The sequence below is a fragment of the Perissodus microlepis genome, chromosome 12 (genome assembly GCF_051167445.1).
Source record: "Perissodus microlepis isolate ML-2025 ecotype Zambia chromosome 12, ASM5116744v1, whole genome shotgun sequence".
NCBI lineage: Eukaryota > Metazoa > Chordata > Actinopteri > Cichliformes > Cichlidae > Perissodus > Perissodus microlepis.
The window spans coordinates 34138800-34163852 of record NC_140472.1 but is presented as its reverse complement, the minus strand read 5'-3'; the positions used below and the strand labels follow the sequence as shown (position 1 = coordinate 34163852).

Here is a 25053-nt window from a genome sequence, read left to right as displayed (position 1 = left end):
GCAGCGACCTGCTCCAATGTGCACATATTTAGTTTGTTTCTTCTTTACTTTGTTTGCTTTTCCCTCACTTCAGCCATGGAGACAGATGGCTGCCCTGAATCTGGCTCTGTTGGAGGTGTCCTCATGTTAAAAGCGAATTAGTTCTCTCCAGTATTGTCAGGTGTTGTTGGATTTCTCCCTGTGATATTTTTAAGTTTTTGCCTCAGAGTCTAAAGTACCCACAGTTGACTGATGTTATTGCAAACTAAGAGTATGAATATATATGAATAAAACTGAATTTAACCTATTTTCTAATCTTAGCCAAGAGCTTATCAGTGTTACCTGGCCAGGTGCAAGACAGCTGTTTTTAAAGCTCTGCAATAGTGTCTCATTGAAACCCTGTGACAGTAACAACCTCCACATTAAACCTAATATAATATTGTAGGGTGTCATTCCCGTGCTAGCTGAATCTAGTTTAAAACTGGCACTTGGTGGGTCATTAATCTAAATTCATAAGATAAGAAACATAACAATGGAATTTAAAAACTAGTTATGACTAAAATGTCTGCTGCTGGCATCAGAAGAAGGTGAAGAGAGGAAATAAGGGGAAAAAAAGACTAAAACAAACCCGTGATTCAAAGAAATGTTACAAAAGTGGCCTAGGACCTCTAATCTATGAGGACAAATTGAAGGTTTCTTCAGATAGAAAGCACTCGAGGTGACTGTGAGCCACAAACATGTCAGTTCAAAGAGAAATTCATGCAGAGGGGCACTAAACGGAACCAAAAACCATTTCTTGTTCTTTTTCTGACATTTTCAATAGCTCTTTAACTTTCAATGCCAAACTAGAACCACTAATTCCAAGTAAACACACACCTGTAGTTGTAATAGTTCAATGTCGCACTGAACTCACTTAACAAAGCAGCCACTTTGTGTAAGGTCCCAAATTTACCTCCTAAGAAGTGCCGTCAAAAGACAGATTTGATTCATGAACGAGCACTGATGAGCTTTATTGTTTAAGGAGACAGAGAGTCACAGATGGGAGATGAGATAATTTAACATAAACTTAATGGCTCCTGATGGAAACTTCTCACTTCTGTCAGCCTCCTGCCAGGTAGGTCAGTAAGTTAACTGGGATTCTGTGTTTTGCTCAAGGGCTCTCCTCTCAGCACGGGGCCGTGAACCCACTCGCACCCCCGCATTAAGCCAAAGTGAACTAAGCTTGTGGCATTTAAGAGGCCCAAGAAACAAATCAGAAATGAGAATGTGAAATAACCCAAAGAAAAATGAACACAAAAGCAGATCTCAGATGTGACTGTTTATGAGTGTGAGTGTAGATACTTATTTCCCATCTAGGGACAAAACTATGGACACCACAAACTAACTGTTAGGGTTAAGACTGTGCTGTAGAGTCCACACGTATATAGAACATGGATTTATTCATTAGTATAAAGGAGGGACAATGGACTGATTGCTATACTGTCAAAAAAATTACAGGAACACTTTTTAACACGTCTGAGTATAACAACAAATCAAATACATTTCTGGGATGTTGATCTGAGCAAGTAGCAGAGAGAAGTGTTGATCTGTTTCAGCTGCTTTGATTTTTATTAAATTAACAACACCTGCAGTAGAGGGGCAACGATGAGACAACTCCCAGAACAGAAATCATTTTGCAGGTGGACATTTTTCCCCTTCTCATCTTTTCTGTCTGTTTTTCACTAGTTTTGAGGGTCAGTGTCACTACTGGTAGTGGCACAGGTAGTCCAAGAAGGTGGCCTGAGGGCCTGATGTCATGTAGTTAGCCCTGTGTTCACTGCCCAGCACCTTGGAGCTTGACTGGTATTGCCAGCACCAGAAATGGAAAAGAACCCTGAATATGTGTGACAAACATGAAGGGGTCTGAAGGGCAGTCTTACACTGCCTGTAACATTGTTCAGTATGACTGGTTTGTTGCTGGGGCAGGGGGGCATATCCATGGACTTATCCACAGCCTTCTGTAGGGTAGGAAACATCTTTGGGATGAGTTCACCTTTCATCTCATCCATATATTTCCTGATACCATTGTTCATATTTTGCACTCTTCCCATTGTAGAGCACTTAATGATATATGGACTGTGTTAACGTTTATTCAGTCTTGCTGCCCGATCAACCAATTTATTAAGATCACACAGCCTCACAGATTCTCTCATTACATACTAGAGGTTGCAGGACGTAGAGAGCAGCTTAAAGCATGAATGCAAACACAAACAAATTGAGATGATTATCACTTCAGGTGCTCATCAAATTTTCATGCTTCATTAACTGGTAAGTGAATGGTAAACAGACTGGTTCCTATATAGCACTTTTCTACTCTGAGCACTCAAAGCACTTTCCACAACTTGCCTCATTCAACCATTCAGACCCATTCATACAAGCACCTTTTCTAAGCTTTTTCTATGCAAGTGCTTTCTATCTACCATGCACGCACATTCATACACTGATGGATGCATCGGAGCAACATGGGCTTTCTAAATCTAAGCAGGTTGTTTTCTATGTATGTTTTAACCACATTGATTTTTCATGTAATCTATAAATAAAAATAGTCAAATTGTCATTGTAAAGCAGCCACATTCACTGTGTTCACATGCTTTTAGGTCACAAAGTGAAAACAATATGAATATTACAAAGCAAAAGCTCAGTGTTTAGACAACAGCTGTTTCAAACTTATATTTACCTGAGTTATTATGAGAATCACTGGTCATAACTAACTTTTCTAACTAATCTAACAAAGTCACCCGATGTACAGTAGAACTAAAAGACACTTATTTAGAAATTAAATGCAAGGAAAATGTAATTACAATACATTAATTTTCACAAGTTAAAGCATTTCTTATAGTGAACATTTAAAGTAAACTAGAAATATATCATACTAATTAAGCCTATGCCTGTGATAAAAATATTTTCTTTGTGTGTGTGTGTGCACTTGCAGAGGCTACAATGTCGTCCTTAGTCTAAAGTCTGATTTGATATGTACAAAACTATATTCCCTATTAGTTGCTTTATTCAAAAATTGATTTTATTGCTGCAGTTATATTCTCCAGGGTTTATGTCTCTGCACAGCCTAAAATGTACTTCTTAGCATACAGTGATTTGAGGCAAGGCCATGTTATTTGAAGAAAATATACACACAATCTCCCATCATTTGAGGACTTTCAAAATGACAAACAGGCCAGAAATTACATTTGCAGTACTCAGACCCCAGTCGACCGCAAACCACCCTCAGGTGTTTGGTACTATAATAATGAATCTTTTTAACTTGCAGTACCATATCTTGGAACTAAAACCTTTCTGTAACAGCAGAAGTGATAGCTAGATTTGAAGAAGCCAGTGAAGAAAAGGAGTTTCCCAGATCAAAGCAGAAATCCTTAAGGAGCGCAAAATTGGTGCAAATTGCTGTGGCATGACTTGAAACTCAACCAACCCAGAGCAGTAAAGAGGGAGAGAAAGCATCATTACATGAAAGAAAGTGGAGAGAGAGAGAGGGGGGAACAGGAAATGTTAATGTGTCTGTATCTGTGTTTGGGATTTGGCTGTTTTGTATTTCTTGTGCTCTCTAGGGTTGAACCTCTACTAAATACAATGAACTGATTCTAAAATGTATGCAAGGCATGCAATATGTTTTTGTAGTGAGTGTGTAAGAGCAGCGTATAGAGGTAGGAGAAAGAGTCTTCCTACCTCGTGCAGTTTCACTCTCACTTTGTTGTAGGCTTTCAGCCAGCGAACTTTGGATGGAGAGCAGGGTGGAGGGCCATCTACGAAGAAACTGAGGACCAAGAAGAGATCAGCTTTTGGACACATAGACAAGACCGAAATCAATCAACATAAAATTAAATGTCTTCTTGGCTAAATCTGATCAGCCAGTCATATATTTAGTTTAAAAATAATCCCTGAAAATTTGGCTGTGTTTATTCTGGCTGAACTGGTCTCAATTTAGCCCAGTTTGAGCATCATTTTGGACACTATGTAGCCTTAATACAGATCCAGCAATCCCATCCAGCAAAACTCATTGAAGACAGTGTTGCCAGATATATTGGCTGTCTGAAAGATGAAAGGACATCTAGAAAAGTCATATCTGTAAAGGGTTAGGGTTTGCCTCTGGAAAAGTCATCTTTTCAACAAGTATTTATTGGGTAGGTTGTCGTCACTACTTTGTTACTAAAAGCCAATAATTCCTACTGGTATCTCACAAACTAAATGCTGTGTACAGTGATGGATATTTTGGTTAGGATTACCAGCTCAATTACTTTACATATTTTTAAAAATGACAATGCAAGACCCACATACCCATTTGTCTGACTCTTGTTATCGCAGTTGTCCAAGGTTGGTTTAGGAAGGATGTCTGAAGAGTCCTTTAAATCTTTCTTCGAACCAGGCTCTGGCAGTGCATGCACGTCCTTTTCAGCATCGTCCTCTTCTTCCTTGTTCCAGTTGGACGGCTGGTTTTGGAGAGGAGGGCGAGGCTTACTGGGGTGGCAGGACTCTACATGCCGGCGCTCTTCAGGCTCAGAGCTCAGCTGAGAGCTGACTGGGCTGAGGTTGCCTGACGAATCAAAGTGGCTGCTGTCTGGAGGGCTGTAGACAGCAACATCACAATTTAGAATACAGAGGTGATTTAGACAGAAAAATAGTATAAACGTCCAGGTTTTATTCCAAAATCAATATGGAAATCTGCAATTTACAAAATGGTAGTAAGGACCTGATTGATTGTGGACATTTTATTTGCTTTAATACTGAAAAAAAGTTCAGTTTGCAATGGCAGACATGATTTTGGAATGAAACATTAAAGGATCAAAGGGGAATATAAGGGTCAAAGGATACTCTTTATCACATCACAAAGAATATCACACACAACAAGGAAAACTAAGAGGGTTCAGGAAGATAAGTTGATTAAATACATTTCTGTAACAGTCAGGTCAAGAGAGGTTCCACCAGGATTGCAAAGTTGATGGTCATGACTATCTGCCATCACTGGAAACTTCGTCCATTTTTGGTTGATGTGTCATTTTTACTAATTTTGCAGTCTGCTTCTCCTTGTGGCATAAGCTTTCTGCATGTTGCTATCTTTTCTGACACCACCACTCGTTAAAAATTGTGCACAACTTTTAAGAGCATGTGCAAGTTTAAAGCAATGTTGGCATGTTAGTAAAGAAAAAGTTAACCTGTTTAAGTAATAGGGATAAAACTGATAAATCTCATAAGTCATCGACTCAAGGGCTGGAAGACTGAGACTCCTGGCTCTGTGCTTTAACTTGCACGATTTACTTTCTGTTGGGTGTGGGCCAAACCACTTCTCCTTGCTCCTTTTATTCCAGAGTCCAGCCTGCCTCTACGGTGTACGCTGTAATGCCATGATAAATCTATCAGTTTGATTCATATAAACAAATTGGCTAAGGCTTGGAAATAATTCAGAGAACTGCAGGGGACAGAGGAAGGGGGGGCTTTTTAACCACCTCACCAGTGGAAAAGTAATAAATAAGAGCCGCCGGTTTCGTCATTCATTTTGCTTCCATCACTGTCACAAAAGCTATTACTGAGGTGGTGTAAGCACAAAATAGCTGCAGTACATTTACACTTGATGGTTAGCACTTTCTAAACATGTTATCATTTCCTGTGCCTCGATCATGTCAGATATCTGGTAACTGGTTTCCATGTATGGCTATGGAGCCATACAAGAGTTGCAGAATGAGAATGGGACTGGAGTGTCCTAATGAAAACTAATTAGGGAAAAGGGGGAAAAATGGGAAAAGAAAAGCAGGAAAAGGGCTGAACATTTATCTATGCTAGCATGATAAATGAAGAATGCCATTTATCATGTACATTGCACTAGCCTTTTCATAGCTTCCTTTGTTAACTGTTCCTTTGGTTGATCCATTTCCAGTTCTGCATGCACAACATCAGGTGTGTTTACTTCACTCTTATCTAACTCACATGGGGTGACCATTAACTGAGGTGTATCCAAACTTTCTATTTGGGAAACTGAGTGCGAAGGAACACCAGACAGAGGTGACTGTGCTAAGCTGTCACAGCTTCCTGTTTTTGAAGTTTCTGTTGGTCCTTCTGTATCACTGCCATCTTCACTTTCAGTTTCTCCAGAACCTGGGGAAGGTTTATCGGTTTCCTCACATTCAGTAGGTTTTGGAGTTTCAGACTGAGGCTCTACGCTGACCACAGGAGGGGTGGATTCAGGTCTGGGAGAGTCAGAGTTACCAAACATTGAGGTAAGTTTCATGCCGAACACAGATGAAACAGATGCTTCCTCCTTTCCAGTTGACTTTTCATCATGGAAAATACCAGCTGAAAGGCTTTTAAAACCAGAAAATAGACCACCATCAGTTTGTTGTGTCTGAGGTGCCTTTGAAGCAGTGGCTGGAGATGTTGAGGTGGAGAAAAGGGATCCAATCGATGATGTACCTTCAGCAGCTACAGACAAAAAGCCTAATTTTGGGGCAGTGAGACCTGGAATTTCAAAGATGCCCTTATTTTCTGGAGCTGTGGGTGGTACTGCTTTGTCAGACACTGCAGTAACTGGCCCTTCTGAATGCTCTACATGTTCATCATCCCCTGATTGTTTCTCAGTAGTTTGAATAATAGATTCAGTGGGAGAATCTCCTTCTACTTCCATTTCTTTTTGTTCCGTCTCCTCCACCAAACCTTTTTCAGGAATTTCAGATTCTGTGCTCTTGACATGTCCATCTTCAGATAAAGGTATCTCTGGTTTTTCAGTAATTGCACAGTCAGTCACACTAGCAGAAAGCTCATCAGGTCCACACTGTGTACCAGACTGTTGAGTTTCCTCAGGTTTTGTTGTCTCGGGACCTTTGAACATACCAAGTAAGTCACTTGTAAGAGATTCTGAAGCAATACTACTTGGAAGGCCAAAAAATGAGCTTTTCTGTTGTTGCGGTTGTGGTGGTGGCTGATGAGGCGCAGGTGATGAACCAAAAAGTGAGGCAGCTGAACTTGAAAAAAATCCACCAACAGTTGGTGATTTACTTTGTGTATTTGGGGCAGAGAACATAGACATAAACCCAGAAAATGGAGCTGGTTCAGGTGGCTTTTGTGGCCCTGGCTGTCTTGGACCAGCCATTCTTGGCCCACTCATTCGTGGTGCTCCCATTCGCAGCCCACCCATTCTTGGTACTCCCATTCTTTGGACTTGTGGACCAAGAGGCCTGGTCATACCCGGCCTAGGTTGTTGTTGTGGTGGAGGAGTTGAAGGAGCAAGAGGTGGAATTGAGTTGGTACCAATGGTTTTTTCTTCATTTGTTGAAGAGGCCACTCCTGCCAAAGGTGAACTTTCAGATACTTTTTCTGCAGGTTCTGTAGTAGCATGCTCTAATTCTGCCTCAGTTATTTCTTTTATTGTCTCACTAGATGCGATTTTTGAGTCTTCTTGGTCAGCTTTTTCAGAATCTGAAACTGCAGTAACTACAGACTCTGCAGTAACTGTTTCTGGTTTTTGTACCACAGAATCAACTACATTAGTATGTTCAGTGGATTTTTCCTCATCTGTCATTACCTTTTGTTCATCAGCAACTTTTTCCAGCTCACTAGTTAATTTTTCTATAACTGCCTTTGCTGTATTTTCTTCACTAGCATCTTCTGAAGTGTGCTCAGTTGATTCTTCTATTTCCAGAACAGCTTTTTGTTCAAAGCTGTCAACTTTCAAAGGCTCTTCAGTTAGTTTTTCTACATCTGCAACTACTGTCTTTTTTTCTGCAGCAACATTCAAAGCCTCCTCAGATGTTTTTTCTATACCTGTAACACTAGTTTCATCTGCATCAGCAACCTTCAGTAGCTCCTCACTTGGTTTTTCAATCTCTGAAATTGCTAGCTCTGCATTAGCAACAGCCTTATCTTCAACTTTATTTGAACTTGGGTTCTTGTCAGTAGACTCACTAGAAACTTGCAATGCCATTTGCATAGTGTCATTTTTCTCTGAAAGACTTTTGATATCAGCTGTCTCTGCTTCGTCACCTGTGGATTTACTTTCACCTTTCAAGCTATCAAGTTCTGATTCTGCAAATTTTCTCTCAACATCTACGCTGTCTTTTATCTCTTTATTTTCTTTTTCAGTTTCTGACTCTGCCTGACAAACTTGTTTTTCAGTCTCCACAAGTGTCTCTTTAGAAGTCGTGATATGAGTGTCCACAGTGGAAGCTTTAACCGTGTCTGATGCGTTTTCATCAAAGGGCAATTTCTGTTGTATTGTGGTTTTATTTTCTATATCTCGATCTGTCGAGGGAACAGACATTTTAGTAACATTTTGAGTGATGTCTGCAGTTGAGTCTTTGACATCTTGGCATGCCTGTTCTATCTGAGATTCCATCCGAATTGACGATGTAGAAAGAAGCTCTGGGGATATAATTTCTTTGTTCTCAACACAGTCACTCTTTTCTTGTTCTGAGTCATCCTTTGTGCCTTGAGGTTTCACTTGTTCTGAGGCAATTTCCTCCTTATCTGATGATACAGAAAGAGGCTCTGGAGAGACACTTTCTATCTTCTCAACGTGGTCATTCTTTCCTTCTTCCAAGTTATCCTTTGTATCTGGAGGTTTGACTAATTCTGAAACAATCTCTTCCTTTACAAAAGCAGTTGTTTCTTGTTCGGGTTTGGTTTCCTCCAAGAAAGACATCCCAAAAAGACCAAACCCAGTTTTAGATTTGTTACTATCAGAACTCCCACCAAGTGAAAACACAGAGGAAACTTTGAAACCTTCTGATTCAGGTGGTTTAGAAACTGGTGATTGTGCTTCTGATGCTTGTTGGCTTTGTCCACCAAACATCGAAAACAGTCCTTTTCCTGTTATCTCTGAACTGCTGGGTCTTGGTGGTGTAACAGTTGGCCCAGGTGGGCGTACTCTAGGACTAGTTTGAGACTGGGCACCAAGACCACCAAACTTTGTAAACAAACCTGCTCCAGGGGTTTCTTTATTTGTAGTAGAACCAGGGAGTATGCCACCAAATATAGAAGATCCAGTAGTAGGTGCCCTCGGTGTAGCACTACCCATAGGTTGACCTCTGGGACTGGGTGGTTGCTGAGGTGCAGATGACCCAAACATGGAGAACAGACCCTTTCCTGGAGGTTCTTTGGGTGGAGGACCTCTAGGTCGCACACTTCCAACAGTTGGACCTCTTGGAGCAGGTGATGCTTGACTACTGGCTCCACCAAACATGGAGAATAAACCTTTTCCCTGTGGCTCTTGTGGCGTTGGTGTTGCTTCTTTGGATCCAGGTGAAGATGGGGTACTTGACCCACCAAACATTGAAAGCAATCCTGTCCCAGGAGCGTCTTTGGCAGATGAGCCAGGAAGAATACCACCAAGTAATGATAGACCAGGGGAGGAAGTCTGCTGTGAGTTTGGAGTAGAGCCACTAAATAAAGAAAATAATCCTTTACCTGCTTGTTCATCCTCAGGTTGATCAACCTTGCCAGCAGAACTGTCCTCCTTGGAAACTATTATTTCCTCTGTGAGAGGTTTGACAGGACTGGGCTTAGGTTCAGACAAGGAGACATCCGTTTGAGTTTCGTCATAAAGTGGTTGGACTTTTTCAGGCAATTTTGCATCTGAGACTGAGGGTAATTCTTCTGGTGACACATTTTCATGTGACTGTACTCCTTCAGACAGCACGATTTCTGAAGATGTGCTCTCCCTCTTATTAGCTAGAGCGTCAAGTGTTTCAGGAGCATTGGAGGATTTTATTACTGAAGTTGTATTGCCAACCTGGCCAGCCAGATCACCGAGTTGTTCAACCACATCAAGTGTTGTATTGTCTGGAACTGATAATTTTGCATCCTTGGAAGTCAGTTCAGTTTGTGGCTCGCTGGCTTCAGTACTCTCTGATATTCCTTCAGCTCTAGAGAGCACATCATCTGTAGTTGAACATTTTTCAGTCATGATGTGCTGTGAGTCTCTCTCTGCAAGAGTACTACTTTCTGCAGTCAGTATAAGTGGCATTTCTGGTGAAGAGGTCTTGATTTGTTCTAATTCATTGGATAGCTCTGTGCTACATATTTCTGTAGCTCTAGCCTCCTTAGATATCTCAGACTCAGAAACAGAATAATCAGGTAAAGAATCTTTACATTCTGCATCGGGAGCAGTTTCTTTAGAAACACTGGCCTCTGGGATTTCAGGCGTGCTACATTCACTAAACTCATGCTCATTTGTCTCTTCTTCTGGTGAACTTGCTGCCGAGACAAAAATATGGGGCAGCCTGATATAAGGTTTTGTGTCACCTGGTTCAATTTGTGTCTCAGGTATTTCAGAGCCAATGCCAATGTAAATTGACTTTTGATGTTGACTTTTATCCTGTGATCCATTAGACAAAGAATTTTCACCACACTCAGTATTGCTATCGGAAGACTCTGTGGCTACAGTTTGTTTGGAATGCTCTAGAATCTCATGCATAGATATGTCCGATTCTGGTACAAACATTTTATCCGTGATGACAGAACCCTCTTTGCCACCTGCTTCTGATGTAACTTCTGACGGTGTTTGCGAAGGTTCTGCTGAACTGTCAAAACTCAGAATTCCCTTGGGTGGCATGGTATCTGATGGCTTTGTTAGTCCCTTTTCAGGAAAAGGCCTTTCTTTATCTTGTTTTTCTTTCTCTGGGATTGCATTTAGCATTGGCGGTGGTTGCTGATATTCTTGAGAAAGAGATGAAGGCAAACCATGTACTGGCAACTCACTGATGTTGGAAACCATAGGCAGTATCACTGGTGACGTTTCAGAGCTTATATCACTTAAAATGGAATCGTTGTTTCTGTGTTCCGATTTGCTTATTAGTGATTGGGTCGGATCTAGCTCTGTCCGTAGGGCTGCAGATTGATCCTTTGTTGATTCAGATGAAAAGGAAGAAGTTACTTTATCTTTAACCACCACTGATCTAGAGTCTTCAAAAGATTTTGTTTGTGTAACTGGATAGGTAATTTCTTTCCTGTTTGATATGTCATTATTTTCACTGGTCAATCTAGAACCAAAGTTAGCTTGGTCAGTAACAGGCAGAGAACTTGACACAATAAGACTTTGTGAGCTTAAAGCAGTTTTTTCTTGAAGCCCAACAGGGGTTACTTGGGTGGTGGTCTGTTTAATATCAGCTGTCACCTGTGTTTCAGTAAATTGCGTCCTTTGGTCCTCGGATGTAGACATAAGCTGGTGGGACAGAGCAGCAGCTGGCATTGTACTGGCAGATGGTTGCGATCCAGCACCGCTGAATAATGAAATCAAACCCTTAACAGAGGTAGACCTTGCTGCTGTCACAGATACCTCTGGTTGTTGCAATTGAGCCTCAAAGTCTTGGTTAGGAAAGCTACTCTTTAATGGTTGTGCACGCACAGGATCACATTTTGTAGACTGTTGGGATATAGATGTGCTAATGTTCAAAGATTCAGTTGGTGTGGAATATTGCTGGACAGTGACATGTGTTTGGGTTTGAGTAGACTGTTTTGATAGTTCAAGATATCCTGTCACAGATGCCTCTGGTTGTTGTAATTCAGCCCCAAAGTTCTGGTTAGGAAAGTTGCTCTTTAATGGTTGTACAGGTACTGGATCACATTTTGTGGATGGTTGGGATACAGATGTGCTTACTTTTAAAGGTACGGTTGGTGTGGAATACTGCTTATAAGTGACAGGGGTTTGGTATTGACTAGAATGTTTTGACAGTTCAAGAGGTCCTTTTGAAAAATCTTCTGTTGCCATACTTTGTACAGGTTGTATGCCAGAAGACTGTGTAGAAGGTTCAGGTCTAGGTCTGCCATCTGGTTGCTGACTAAGTGAAAGATTATGAACATTGTGTGTGGTGGGATCATTTTGGATTGTACCATACAGTTGATGGGTAGATGCAGAAGGCAATGCATGTCCATTACTTGATACCGTTTCACTGTTTGGCAGGATTTCCTCAGTGCTCTCATAGCTGTCCACAGTTGCCTGCTTAATAAGAATTTTGGGTCTAGATATAATGTCAAACTGAACACTTGGATCATGTCGTTCCACCTTTAAAGGTATTGGCTGAGATGTAACAATTGCTGGAGTCCAACCAGTTTTAGCACCAGAATGTTGATATTGCTGTTGCACAGCTGAATGTTGGGTTTGCTGCTGCTGAGACAGTGGATCATGTTTTTTGTAATCAACATTTGCACAACTGATCTGTTGATATGCATTGTTTAGTGATGATCTCTTGGGTTCCTCTATAGCCTGAGGAGGCTGTGTCTTCATTTGAACAGGTACAAGAGATAACACTGAAGTAGTCAATGACTCAGAGTTTATTCCTGTTCCCAACTGCCATCTAGAATTTATTCCAGGTTGGATGGTAGAGTTTTTATCAGGGAAATATTCCCTGTATTGCAAAGGCTTCTGGGTATCTTCTCTGATATCTTCAGTACTGGCTGCAGGTGTGTATGGTTGGTGACAGTAGATACCATTTTGAGATTGTGATGAAATATAAGAAGAAGAAAGATCCTTTGTATTTTGATCTCTAACAACTGTGATTTTGTTTTGAAGATCTACAGTTAGGTTCACAATACCATCTGGTGTTTCCCTTTCTAACGGCCTTTCGGTTTTCCTTCTTTCAAACATTTCTTTTTTTGCTTTAACATTTGAAAAGTTCATGGGCTCTTCAGCTTTTGGCTCAATTTGATTACTTAAAGCACTAGGCTTTAGGCTGTCTTTTGCTGAGAAGTTCACTGGTTTATTTTGTTGCCACATGTCCTTAGAGATGGCATTTGGCCCAGAAAATACATCATTACATTGGTAGGGAAATATGTTTGTGTGCAATGTCTCAGTTTTGCTGATTCTACTCAAAACTTGTCTTCCTTGTTGATTTGCAGATTGTGTCACTATAAGTGGTACACCAACAGAACCATTTCTTATCATATTTGCCTTGTTTTTGATCAGTGGCACAACTCCAGTTGCCAAGGTATCAGGCACTGTTTCAGACCATTTCTCCTGTGGTTTTGGAGACATGTCTAGGTAGCTTTTGGTAGAATTAGCAGGTGCAGATATTTCTTGACATCCACTTTGAACATATCCTTGTTGTATTGGCACCTGTGAGCCAGCCACTGTTGGCTGCCTTTTAGTTTGTATCTGAGATAGGTGGGTTTCCACAATTAGTGGTACACCAACAGAATCCCCTTGTGAATATGAAAAGCCTGACGGTCTTATCCTTACCAGTGATACTGGATCTGAATAGTTTACCATCGCATCTGATTTACCTGTCTTTGTTGACATATCTAATGTGCTTTTAATAGAGTTTGCTGGAGATGTAGCAGGTGATTTCATTTGGGTAATGACTGATAGCTGTGTTATCTGATTTGAATGGAGAAAGGCCTCAGATTTTCTGTGCCATGGTTGTTGACACAGAATAGAACCTGAGTGATTTTGAAGCTTACTCATAGCTGTTTGCTGGGCATTTGCATTTGAACTTCTTAAGTTACCAAGAGGTACTTCAGATGGGCTATCAACAACTAATGGTATGCCAACATAATTATTTCGTACAAATTCATGTGCACTTGGCTTGCTTCTTGTTAGTGGTAGAGCTTCAGAAAGAGTATCATTTGTTCCCACTTCTAGATGTGCCTCCTTAAATTTGGCAGAAGATTTAGAAGTCATGTCTAGTGTGGCCTTAACTGCATTGGCTGGTGCTGTGGCTTGACAGAGTGTTTTGCCAGTTTCAAGAGATTCTGTAAACTGTCCAAGAAGAGGTCGCTGCCTTGGTAATATCCTCCTATCACCACATGAAGTCTCCTCTTTTGTGTTAGAAGATCTTATTTGAATCGTTCCAGCAGTAAGAGGAAGCTTTTTCTCAACAGAAACGGAATTAGTATACTCTATTGTTTGTTCCGTTGGCCCTTGAAATTCTGCCTTATTTGACAAGTCAATGGATTCGTGACAACTGAGACTTTTGTCTGTCTTTTCAGAAGGTAATGTTTTTCTCTTTGTCAGTGGCAGTGCCTCACAGATAGGAACAGTTGGCACAACAGTTTGCTGAGTCTGCTGGGTTGTTTTCTTTTTAGACATATCTAATGTAGGTTTAATTGAGTTTGCTGGTGAAGTGTTCTTCTGATATTGCTCAGCTGTTCCATTAGACTGATAAGGAGGAATTGTGGATATCTGTGGGCTCTGCTGCATTTGCAGGCCCACACCAACAGAGCAATTTGGTTGTGGTTCCTGAGTAGCTACTTGTTTTCTCAAAATTGGGCTTAATAGCGGTGAGGTACATACAGGTTGTGCTGATTTTGTTTTTGCAGTTTGTTTAAGACCACTATTGAGGCCAGAGGCTTTACTAGAAACATCAGTAACTGAACAGCTAACACTACTGTGAGAACTCTCTGACAATTTGGAGGTAGAAGACGGCTTGGGTGAACTGTCTGCTTCAACTTTAGTGCAGTTTGTCTCAGTCATTATATGGGTACGCTGAGAGCCTGGGAGCCTTTGGATATGAACTACAGAAGTTACATGGCTGGTTGTAACTTCTGGCCTGGACAATCTTCTCTCTGATTTCTTGTGAGGATCAGCAAGCCTGTGATCAGTCTGAGAACATGTTGGACTTTGCTGTAATGTGTTCATAGTGCCATATTCTGAATCAGGCCATTCAACTTCATCTTCCTCAGTTTGTTTGGTAAGATCTACAGCAATGGTAGTCTGGCCAGTCAAGTCAGTGTTTGCCTGAGTATCAATGGACTGTTTGTCTTTGAGTCTTTTTAACTTGTACTTTGTGAAGTCAACAACTTCAATTCTCTGTGCAGACTTTACACTGTCATCAGTTGCACCTTTTTGTTTGACATTTTTGATTTGGTTCATTGTGGCTGAACAGTCTATGACTTTATTGCATATTTGAGAGCTGGCAGTGGTTAAAAGTGATGTCCGATTTCTATTGTAAAGGTAAGCTTCACTGTATGTATCCGAGCTGTCATTCAAAATATGTAACTGGGGTGTAAGTTGCTGAGAGGATTTTTGTGGTTGATTTTGAGACAGGGAAGCACTTTCATCAGTTGCTAAAGAACTGTTCACGTTGCTAATGCTAGACATCCCAGTGACTGTGATTTGATTTGGTTGTGATAATACTCTGGGTCTCTCTGCTTGAGAGGGCTGTCTTGCGAGCCTATGTCGCTGTGGTGAAACTGAAGGTACAGTTGAGGTAGATGTCGTGGATGAAATCTTAATAGAAACTGCCTGTGATGGAGATGCTGCAGAGCTGACACCTGTACTAACAGCTGGTGGTGTCGGGAGTTTCCTTCCTGAATGCACAGGTCCTGGTATTTTTTGAGCTGATGGGCTCCCTGAAAGAATCCTTGATGTCTCTGAAACCTTGTTAGACACTGGTGGTGATGTAGCAGGTGTTGATGACTGTATTCCAGTTTTACTTGTATCAGTCTTGGAAGGCCTTTTAACAGCTTCTCCAGCAGCTGAAACTATAGAGCTTGACTTTTGTCTTTGTGGTTCTGCAAGTACATCATCTGCAGGTGCAATCCTGATTTCAGGAATTTGGGAGTGTCTATTTGGAAAGATTTGTGTTGAACGATACCTTGGAGAATGTGCTGATGAGGTTGTATTTACATCTGCTATTGCCTGATTCTTCCAATATGGCCCTCCATGTCCACCTTTCAGTGACTTTAAAGTCATATCAGCGGCCTCTATTGGTTTCTCTTGACAGTCATGAGTATTTTGTAACGATTCTACATTGATCTTTTTTAGCTTGTACACAGAAAAGTCTACAGGTTGTTCTGCTTGGGAAGATAGCGATTCCTGAAACATTTGAGAAAAGCTTTCCAAATTCATGTTCATTATTTTCTCACCCTTTTTGAGTGCAGAGGTTAGGTTCACAGGAGCATCAGAAAGAACTAACCCATTCTGCTGGTCATCTTGAATCCAGAAGCCTTCATTTTCAGTGTAAAAGGGGATTTTAAAACCACAAAGGGTAACTTTATCCCTTTCTTTTTGTTTCAGAATTTTAGCAATATTTTCAGTGATATTTCCTAGAGCTTGTACATCCTCCGGTGTAGCACAGGCATAGAGATGTTTACCAGCTCTGTCAGTTAAAAGAGAATAAATGTAATCCTCATCTGTATAGACATAATATCCACAGTCCCCAGCCTCAGCTGGCCACCACAGCCCTTGTTCCAAGAGTAAAAGCCATTGTTGATACCACTCAGAGTCCTTAAATAGCATTTGTTCTTCTGCATCGCCTGTAATTCCTGCAGATCTGCTTAAATCCAGGGCACCACGTCTTAAATCCATTGGACCCTTTTTTGTGGCAAGTTGTTTTAAAAACTCAGTTGCTGATTTCAAATCAAAGTCTTTATCTTTTAAATGACTAACAGTAGTTTCTTCCACCATTTTGCTAAATTCCTGTCCTCTGCATTCAGTGAGCGACTGGCATCTACTTAACTGGGTCTTTGTTTTTTCCGTAGACAGATTCAGCGCACTGCCTCTAATGATCCAAGGTTTAGCATTTCCAGCAAGATTATTCAATTGGTCACAGCTACTCCAGGATTTGTTATCTCTGCAGCTCATGTCAAACAGAATAACATCTTCACCTGGCTCAAGGAAACGATTTCTGCTTTCAAAAAGCTGGGCAGCAGAATCCCTCCAAGGATGTGAGGGTACATTAAAGCCACTAATGTCCATTTCTTTAGGTTTCAAACATGTTTGATTCTCCCATTGAGGTGGTCTAACTGTAGGAGCCATATGCCCTTCGTATGTTTGGTAGCCTTCCTGGACTTGAGTTGCAAGGGATTCAGCAAGGATATAATCATTGAGTTGTTGCCACAAAAGAGCTTCAATAAGACACTGATGCTCATAGAGGTCTGGTGGAATAACACCATGCTCTGTAAAGTTGTATAAAAGATCCTTGTAACCATACTCATCTGCTGTTCCATACAAGAGACGTTGTATTTCCTCAAGATAACGCCGCGTTGGAGAAATTGTAGGATCTTGCAAGCCCTGAGAATGTGTGGCTTCTTTACATGTCTCAACAGTGGAAGTGACTAGACTGCCACTCGTTAGAGTTGCTGTACTTGAATGGATATCCACCTTACTCTTTGGTAGTAAATGATCGAAGCAACCTTTTTCATTTTCCTTTCCAGGAGCAGAAGTACTGTCATTGGTGCCTGTTTTTAAAATACTTGATAACAGACTAGGAGACCTGCTACTTGCGCTGGTTTTTTGTTCTTCCTTTCCAAGTTGAGGAGTAGATGGCTGCTGTGTTTTTGATGGTGATTCCTCAGTGACACTAAAAAGGCTTTTGAGAAAACCCTTTTGAGATGTACTTTTTAAGTCCTTATCTTTATCTCCCACATCTTGGGAGGAATGCATTTCTACAGGTTTAGTTCTCTGAATCTGAGGTCGGCCCTGTCCTGTATGTGGCTGCTTTGGTTCCTGTATTTTCTGATCAGCAGGTGGGGATGGCGACTGTTCCACAGTACCTGAAATTTTGTTTAAAATGCCAGAGAATAATCCCCCTGATTCAGACTGAGCTGGAGTTTGTCCAGGCTTATCAGATGGCTGACCTCCCTGTACAGGTTGAGGTGACGGTTGTTCCTGTGGTGCGCTGTCACCGGATGCAAGCTTAAGAAAACCTGAGAGCAAGCCTCCACTTTGACTCGGCTGCTGAGTTCCAGTTTGTTGAGAGCCTGTTTTACCAGATTGCTGCTGCTGTTGTTGCTGAGGTGATGTTTGACTGAACAGACCAGACAAAAATCCTCCTTGCTGACCTGTTTGAGATGACTGTTGACCTACAGGTTGGCTGGGTCCAGCTAAATTTGATTTATTGCCTTGTTGAGATGCAGTCTGTGGGGTGGGCTGTTGTGGTGCATTATCACTAGCAGCCAATTTATTAAAAAGCCCTGACAATAGTCCCCCCTGTTGTAGCTCTGGTGCAGAGGCAGCACTTTGCTGAGGTATTTGGTTTTGTCTCCGGAGAGGTTGTCTGTTACCTTGTTGTGGTTGCTGTTGGTTTCTACTGACAGGTGGCTGTTGCTGAGGTGGAGGAGTAGGACCTGTTGAAAATAACCCAGAGAAAAAGCCTCCCTGTTGACTAGATGCTTGTTGAGTAATGTTAGGCCCTGGTCTTTGTGCTTGTTGCTGTTCAGGTTGACTCCCCACTGTAGACTGTGGAGTAGCTGCATCTGTAATTTTGCTAAATAATCCACTGAGCATCCCTGCAGGACTACTGGGGGGTTGCTGTGGTGGGAGTTGGTTTTGCCGTTGTAGGTTTTGCCTATTGGTGGGTTGCTGAATGGGCTGGTTCCCAGGTTTGACAGTCTGTGACTGGTTTTGTGAGTGCTGGGTTTGGTTAGCTGGAGCAGAGTCTTGAGCTCCCATTCCAAAAAGACCAGAGAGGAAGCCACCTTGCTGAGGAGGATGTTCTTGCTGGGAACCAGTTTCTGGGAATTTTAGCAAACCTCCAAACAATCCACTAGGTTGTGGTGTTGTTCCTGTTTCTGTTGGAGGTGGTTTGGGGGGTGTTTGGTCTGTCTGTTGCTGCTGTTTGCTCGGTTTCTGGTCTGAGACTGCAGGCTGTTTTAGCTGTGGGTCAGATGGAGTCCCTCCTGACAAAATCCCTGCTGACTGAGTAGGAGTCATCCCTTGGCTCAAGTTTTGATCAGATCCTTCCATTTTTGCTTTATGGTCAGCCACTTCTGGTTGTAACTCATGGCTAGCAAGATTTGGTTGAGCCCCAGACACTGTGTCTGTGGCTTTTTTTAAGATCCCAGATAACAGTCCTACAGATGATGGCTGTGCGGAAGTAGGCTGTTCTTGCTTTGGAGTTGAAATTTGACTAGATTGTCCTCCTGGTAACGTGGATGAGGACTGATTTGTAGAAGCAGAGACATCAGAGGCAAATTTTAAAAATCCTGACAACAGTCCTCCTGACTGTTGTGTGGCAGACGTTTGCTGTGTTTGGGGAGAAGACTGGGAAGGTGGTGAAAATAGACCTGAGAACAGCCCACCCTGTTGAGGCTGAGTGTTTTCTCCTTCAATTTTCATTACAGAAGAATCAGAATCAGTTGATCCAAGTTTCAACAATCCAGAAAGAAATCCTTGAGTCTGTGAGGCTTCTGGTTGCGATTCATCTTGTTCCACAGATTTGGGAGGACTTTGATTTTTAGATGTCGCAGTTGATTCAGACTGAACATCTGGCTTGGACTGGGAATCTTTTTCAGATGACATTTGCTCTTGGCACAAAGGTTCTGTTTTGCAAACGGTACCCTCTGTGATATCAGACACTATTTGTTCAGTTTGGTCAGTAGGTTTGGTTAATATCACGGTGGGAGTCATTTGTTGCTTCATGGGTTCCTTAGCTGGTTCATTTGGGGTTACTTTAAAAAGGTTTGAAAACCACCCAGTTTCTGTGTTTCCTTTGGGTAAACTTTCAAGAAGTGTTGCACGACTTGGAGAGGGTGTTCTTGTAGGGGTTGGGGTTGGACTCTTTGGCGTGGCACTGGCATCTTCACCAGATGCAAACTTTAGAATCCCTGATAGCATGCCCCCTTCTGCCTTTGGTGGGGCTGTTGTTGTGGAAATATTTTCTGAGAAAAATGGAAGTTTGAGTTTGGTACCTAAAAATGACTCATCTGCAGGCTTGGTGTCACTCTGCTGGGAACTTTCTGGAGGAGTTGTTGACATTAGTGAAGAAAGAGACTTTTTAAAAGGACTGAAAAATCCTGCTTCCTCTGAACTGCTTTCAGGTTTTGGTTCAGGTACTGGTGAAGATTTTCTTTGATGAACATCAGGTAGTTCACCAGAGGACTCTGTCTCTGGAAGAAGCTCTACTGACCCACTACCAGTTTCTTGGAAAAGCTCGATTGATCCACTTCCTGTATCTGACAAAAGATCAACTGATCCACTGCCAGAGCCTGTTCTCATTTCACCTGATAATTGCCGGTCTGTTTGTGATCCCTCTCTAATAGTACTCACCGTTTTGTTTACAGGCCCTTGCTGGGAGTCATTGATTGGAGCAGATGCACTTCTTTGCTCTGATGGCTGAGGTGATGGGTCTCTAGATGGTGGTGCACTAGAAAAAAGTCTCAAAGGACTAAGTCTTCCTAACATGGATTCAAAACCAGATGTAGCTTGTTTAGAACCACTTCCTTGTGAATCTGTACTAAGTGTCGCCGTCTGACTGGCGTCAGCTTGCTGGTTGGATTCGGAAGACTGAAATGGCAAAAGAGATTGAAGGGAAAACTTTTTTTCTGATGTGGATTCCTGAGAGGCAGGTGGAACTATAGCTATGGGTGGGGAAGTACCACCACTTTTGGGAATAAATGAAAGCAGCTTTGAAATGCCCGACTCAGGTTGGGGTGATGATTGAGAGGTAGGTGGTTCTGTGGCAGTAGCACCAGAGGTTTCTGTGACTTCAGTATTCGCTTTGGGGATCAAAGAGAGAAGTTTTGAAATACCAGAGTCTGCTTGGGTTGGTTGGGGAGATGAAGTTGTACCAGTAGCATCTCCCTCAGTGGCAGGCTTTGATCCTGTTATTGTACTAAACAATGAACTCATTGCATTCTTTACTCCAGCTATGCCCTGTTCAACAGCACTATCCTCCTTAATATCAGCTTTGACATCGTCATTACTACTCTCTTTAGGTTGCACAACTTTACCATCAGTTGGCAGTGCTGGGAGTTTTCGTCTAACTGGTTTAGGCATTGATTCGTAGTTGCTGATCTCCTCTTCTTTTACAGCCAAGTATTCCGACACTGAGTGAACTAAACTCTTTAGTTCATCCATTGGATCTATATATTCTTCACCTGGTTCCTTCACCGGCGACAACATAGGATCTTGTCCATGACTTGACCTCCCTTTACTTGAAAAGTCTTCTCCATAAGGTGGCATATACTTGCCAGGGTAGTAATAACTTTCATATTCATAGCAAGTATCTCCCTCAGTGAATGTCAGGTCATCTAATTCCTCCTCAGAGCCAAAGGAATACTGCATCTCATCTGAACCAACTGAGTTATATTCCCCTCTCTCCCTGATCCTTTCAGCCTCTTCTCGAGCAGCTTCCTCCTCACGAAAAGCTGCATAGTTCTCAAGTGTGTCTTCTAAAGCAGTTTTGGCCCACAGTCTAGTTTTGAAAAGTAGACTCTCTCTATCTGACAGCTGTCGTAGCTGTTTAGCAGAGGGTATTATATCAATTTCAGGAGGTGACGATTCATCCTCAAAGCTGCCGGCTTCCTTGTAGACTAACCGCACTTCTCCACTGCCGAAGGCACGCCTCCGTCTGTGTGTCCTGTCATCCAGCTCCAGCAAGTCCTCTGGGAAAAGTGCATCACATTCCACTGTCTGATAGAATCTGCTGACTCTGGACTCGGATGGACTGTCACTAATTTTATAGATGATGCTTTTGTCCTCATCCTCCCACATTTTCTGCTCAGCATCCAAGTAATCGTCCAAGACACCAGAGTCAGGCACTTTGTATTTACTCTCCCAGTCCTCCACACCCATACCTGAATCAACAGGGATTATTTTTACTCCACCCTTACTGTTTGATTTCCTAAAAATAAAGTTAAAAGTACCAAGTGGGAAGAAGCAGAGGACGATGCAAAGAAAAAAAGAAAGAAAAAGATATTAAGCATTAGACATGAACCAAAAGCAACAGATCATGCAGAAAAGAAAAGCACTGTAGAATACCTGTGTAGTAAAAAAGAAAACAAAAGACAAGAAATACAGACAGAGGAAAAAGTATGTGATAGTGTGCAAATTTTCATGGTCCAATTTTTTGTCAGAAAGTTATGCTTTGACATATGTCAGTTGTGATTGAGAAGTTTTCTGTTTTCGCAAAACAAGTTGGGTATAATGGCTTTTCTCCGATTTTGGCAATACATTATATAAAATAATATTGGTTTCCCATGGCAACACACTCTTTAAATAGAATAAAAAATGAGACAGTGTGCATCTTATGAGCTACAACACTCATAAAAACCTTTCCTGATTTCAACCTTTACTGATCTGCCTTTCAAGGTCACCTTATTGTGCGCCTCTGGACTAGTTCCAGTGTAGCTGCCATTTATAGGTCACTCTGTGGAAGTCCTGCGATCACTGTTTGCTCATGCACATTTGCATTTCCATCATAGAATTCAAACAAACATCTGTGTCAAGGGTCATTACAGGTGAGGAGAGCTGTCTACAATGTGGACGCAAAATAGCACAGTCAGGTCAGGAGGTCAGATACACAACAAAAGACATGCTAGGATTTGTGTGTTTGTGTGTGTGTGTAATTCACAGGGTTATGCACCCTCAATTTGTCCTTCATTGTGCCACTGTCAGCTTGGCTTTCTACTGTGACATGCTGAGGCATCCATGGGGAGACATTTGATGAAAACAAAATTAACTGTGGTGCTTTCATGAATGCCGCAGCAACACCATCTTCAATCATCACTGCTGTACTTGCTATAATTTCTTTCCTAGATTTTTGTCCTCTTTCCCAAATTGATATTCAAGTCAGTGGGACGCCTTTTGAGAGAGTGGTGGAGATGCATCTGAAGTCGGAGTGGTCAGAGAGAGATTTAATTGAAAGGGCTACCATTCATTTATATCAGATTTGGCTTTTGATCTTTGGCAGTGAGGTACTCAAACATACAAATGTTCAATCAATTAGACTTAATATACTTCAGTAAAAAAGTTTTGACAGAAGACAGTATTTTTATATATGCAGTGAGAGCATAGTTCCCTCAAAAAGTGCCACTTCTGCTATCAAACTGTTGCCATTTAAAACAGGAGGGTAAAACATAAGGCCCGGGGCCCAGAATCGGCTCAGCAAAAATTCAAATCTGGCCCACTTGATGTCTTTGGAAAATGTACCGAAGGGCATAGACTTTAGACTTTTCATTACAAAAGAAATGAAATAATAAAGAATCAAATTACAGAAAAGTTCCTATTTTTCACTTCATCTACTAGTGAAATGTTTTTATTGTGCGTCCACAGTAAAACGAATAAATAAAACAGGACAATTTCTGTCTAAAGTTCTAAAAGTTTGTTCTTTATAATTACAGGATAATCTGCACAATGAGCTATTAAGAAGTTATTCTGTAATTATTCTGTAATTTTACACATTAATTTCTTATAATTTAATTTAATTTAATAACTTTAATTTAAGCCCAAAAAGTTGTGCTGATGGATTTCTTTCATTAACTAAAGCAGCACATCATTTATCATGCAAAAATAAATAAATAAATGAAAAATAATTGAGATGTACTGTTATAATCCCACATGTCAGGGATTACATGCGCACTTAAACAACTTTACCGACAGAAAAGGGACGTTTCACTGGTCCAGCCCAGTTAAGATCTAAGCTAGTTAACATCCCTGTTTTAAAAACATTAAAGGATTCTTAACTATTATTAATATTAACTAAATCACTAAAACCAAAGGCACAAGGAAGAGTAGTGGATTAGTGTGAATAATTCATTTAGAATTATTTACTAGCTTTAAACTGTATTTGGAGGCAAAGAGTGACCATGAAAATATTAACCTCTAGCAGTGCTGCAGTGATGTGCTTGCTTATGAGTATTTTTAAGTGAGCATATATTTACCTGGGCCCCCTCATTTCTAGCTCATAGCTATGCACAGAGTCAGACTCCTTTGACAGCGTTTGACGTTGAACCCTGCGCATCATGGGATACTGATGCACTGAGGAATTTGTTTGGGGAGTGTTGTGGAAGGGTGGAGGTTTGTTTCCAGTTTCACTGTCCCAGTCGTCCACTGCACTGTCATGGTCATCAAAAGCTGGGTGGAAGACAACAAAAACACAGTAAAGAATAAGATCATGTCCACCCTCTGCAGAATGCTGCCTGCACTTAGAGCACAGCCAAACAATGAAAATATTTGAGTAAATGGCTCCCTCTTGGGGTAACAGGCATGTATTACAAAGTGAAGGAAGTTAAAGCCCAAAATGACGGGAAATGATGGGATATGTTTGCTAGAAAACATATCAAAGTGCCACATAACAGAACAACATGCCAACAAATGAGGGACTCACATTTTATATTTTGACCAAAAGAATTCAAGACTTTTAAATTTCATTTACAGCAATCATAAAGAATAAAGAGCTAACATGCAGTGGTACTTGTTTTCAGTAGGTACCATCCACACCATGCAGTCATAGACAGAAAATACAAGTCACAGAGGGGAGGAAACACCGCCATACGTACTCTGTTGGTCACTCCATCCAAAATAACTCCAACTGCCTGGTGGCATGGAGGCAAAAATTAAACTTTGTTACTGCAGAATGAAGCCAGTAAGTGTTACTGATGATGGCCGAGAGTGTAACATGGTACTGAGCACATCCAAAGAGAGATGGATGAGAACTATGTGAAGAAACGCGGTGAAGACGAAAATGAAGTAATGTGATGACTGAGTTAAATTCACACAAAAACAACAAAACAGAAAAAAGTATTTACAGTCAGTAAGTTCATGTCCGTGTACAAGTAACTACTAATTTATACTTTATTATTTTATACTTTAACTACTTATTATTATCAGGCGGTGAAACGGCTTCACATCCAAAATCCAGCAGAATTTCTCATAGTAGCTGAAAATTATATCTCCACTCATCTTACACAGAGTGAGATGACTTTGTCCAAATCAAAGTCATCCTCAGCAGGGAGTGAAAGTTTAATACTTACAGCACTGGGAAGGCACAGATGGCATTCCTCTTCCCTGGCCCTCATCTTGTGATGGATACTGCAAAGATTAAACAAAACATAGAGGAGAATTAGAAGCATTAAGATATCAAAGAAATGCCTTTATTGGAATATGAGCTTGTCACTGCAGTTCCTATAAACCCCCTGCTACTGTTTCCCATGTTATGTCACTAGGTGGAAGCAGAGAAGCAAAACAAAGTGCCACGTCACTGAGAAGCCCACACAGTGTGAAACAATATGACATTAAAGCACACAGAGTTTGTAGATAAAAACTCAAGCAGGTAAATATCACAGTTGTGCAGAATCATGTGATATTTCTTTATAATACAAACATAAAGATTTACACAGAAGAAGAATGAAAGCTTCATACATTCTGTAATGCGCGCTTGC

The 25053-nt window shown here is 41.2% G+C and overlaps 1 protein-coding gene across 2 annotated transcripts in view; it reads right to left on the bottom strand.

Moving 5' to 3' along the window:
• Positions 1 to 25053, bottom strand: part of LOC146376742 (protein unc-13 homolog B-like) — a 183200-nt gene that overhangs the window by 108492 nt on the left and 49655 nt on the right. The window contains exons 7-12 of one of the 2 annotated variants that reach the window (XM_084945718.1): positions 24646 to 24703; positions 24172 to 24207; positions 23554 to 23746; positions 5850 to 21515; positions 4306 to 4593; positions 3697 to 3784 (exon numbers count right to left, since the gene is read on the bottom strand). In XM_084945718.1, coding sequence (XP_084801844.1) covers positions 3697 to 3784; positions 4306 to 4593; positions 5850 to 21515; positions 23554 to 23746; positions 24172 to 24207; positions 24646 to 24703 — 16329 coding nt within the window. The remainder of the gene's footprint in view (positions 1 to 3696; positions 3785 to 4305; positions 4594 to 5849; positions 21516 to 23553; positions 23747 to 24171; positions 24208 to 24645; positions 24704 to 25053) is intronic. The other variant, XM_084945719.1, reaches the window with a different exon arrangement.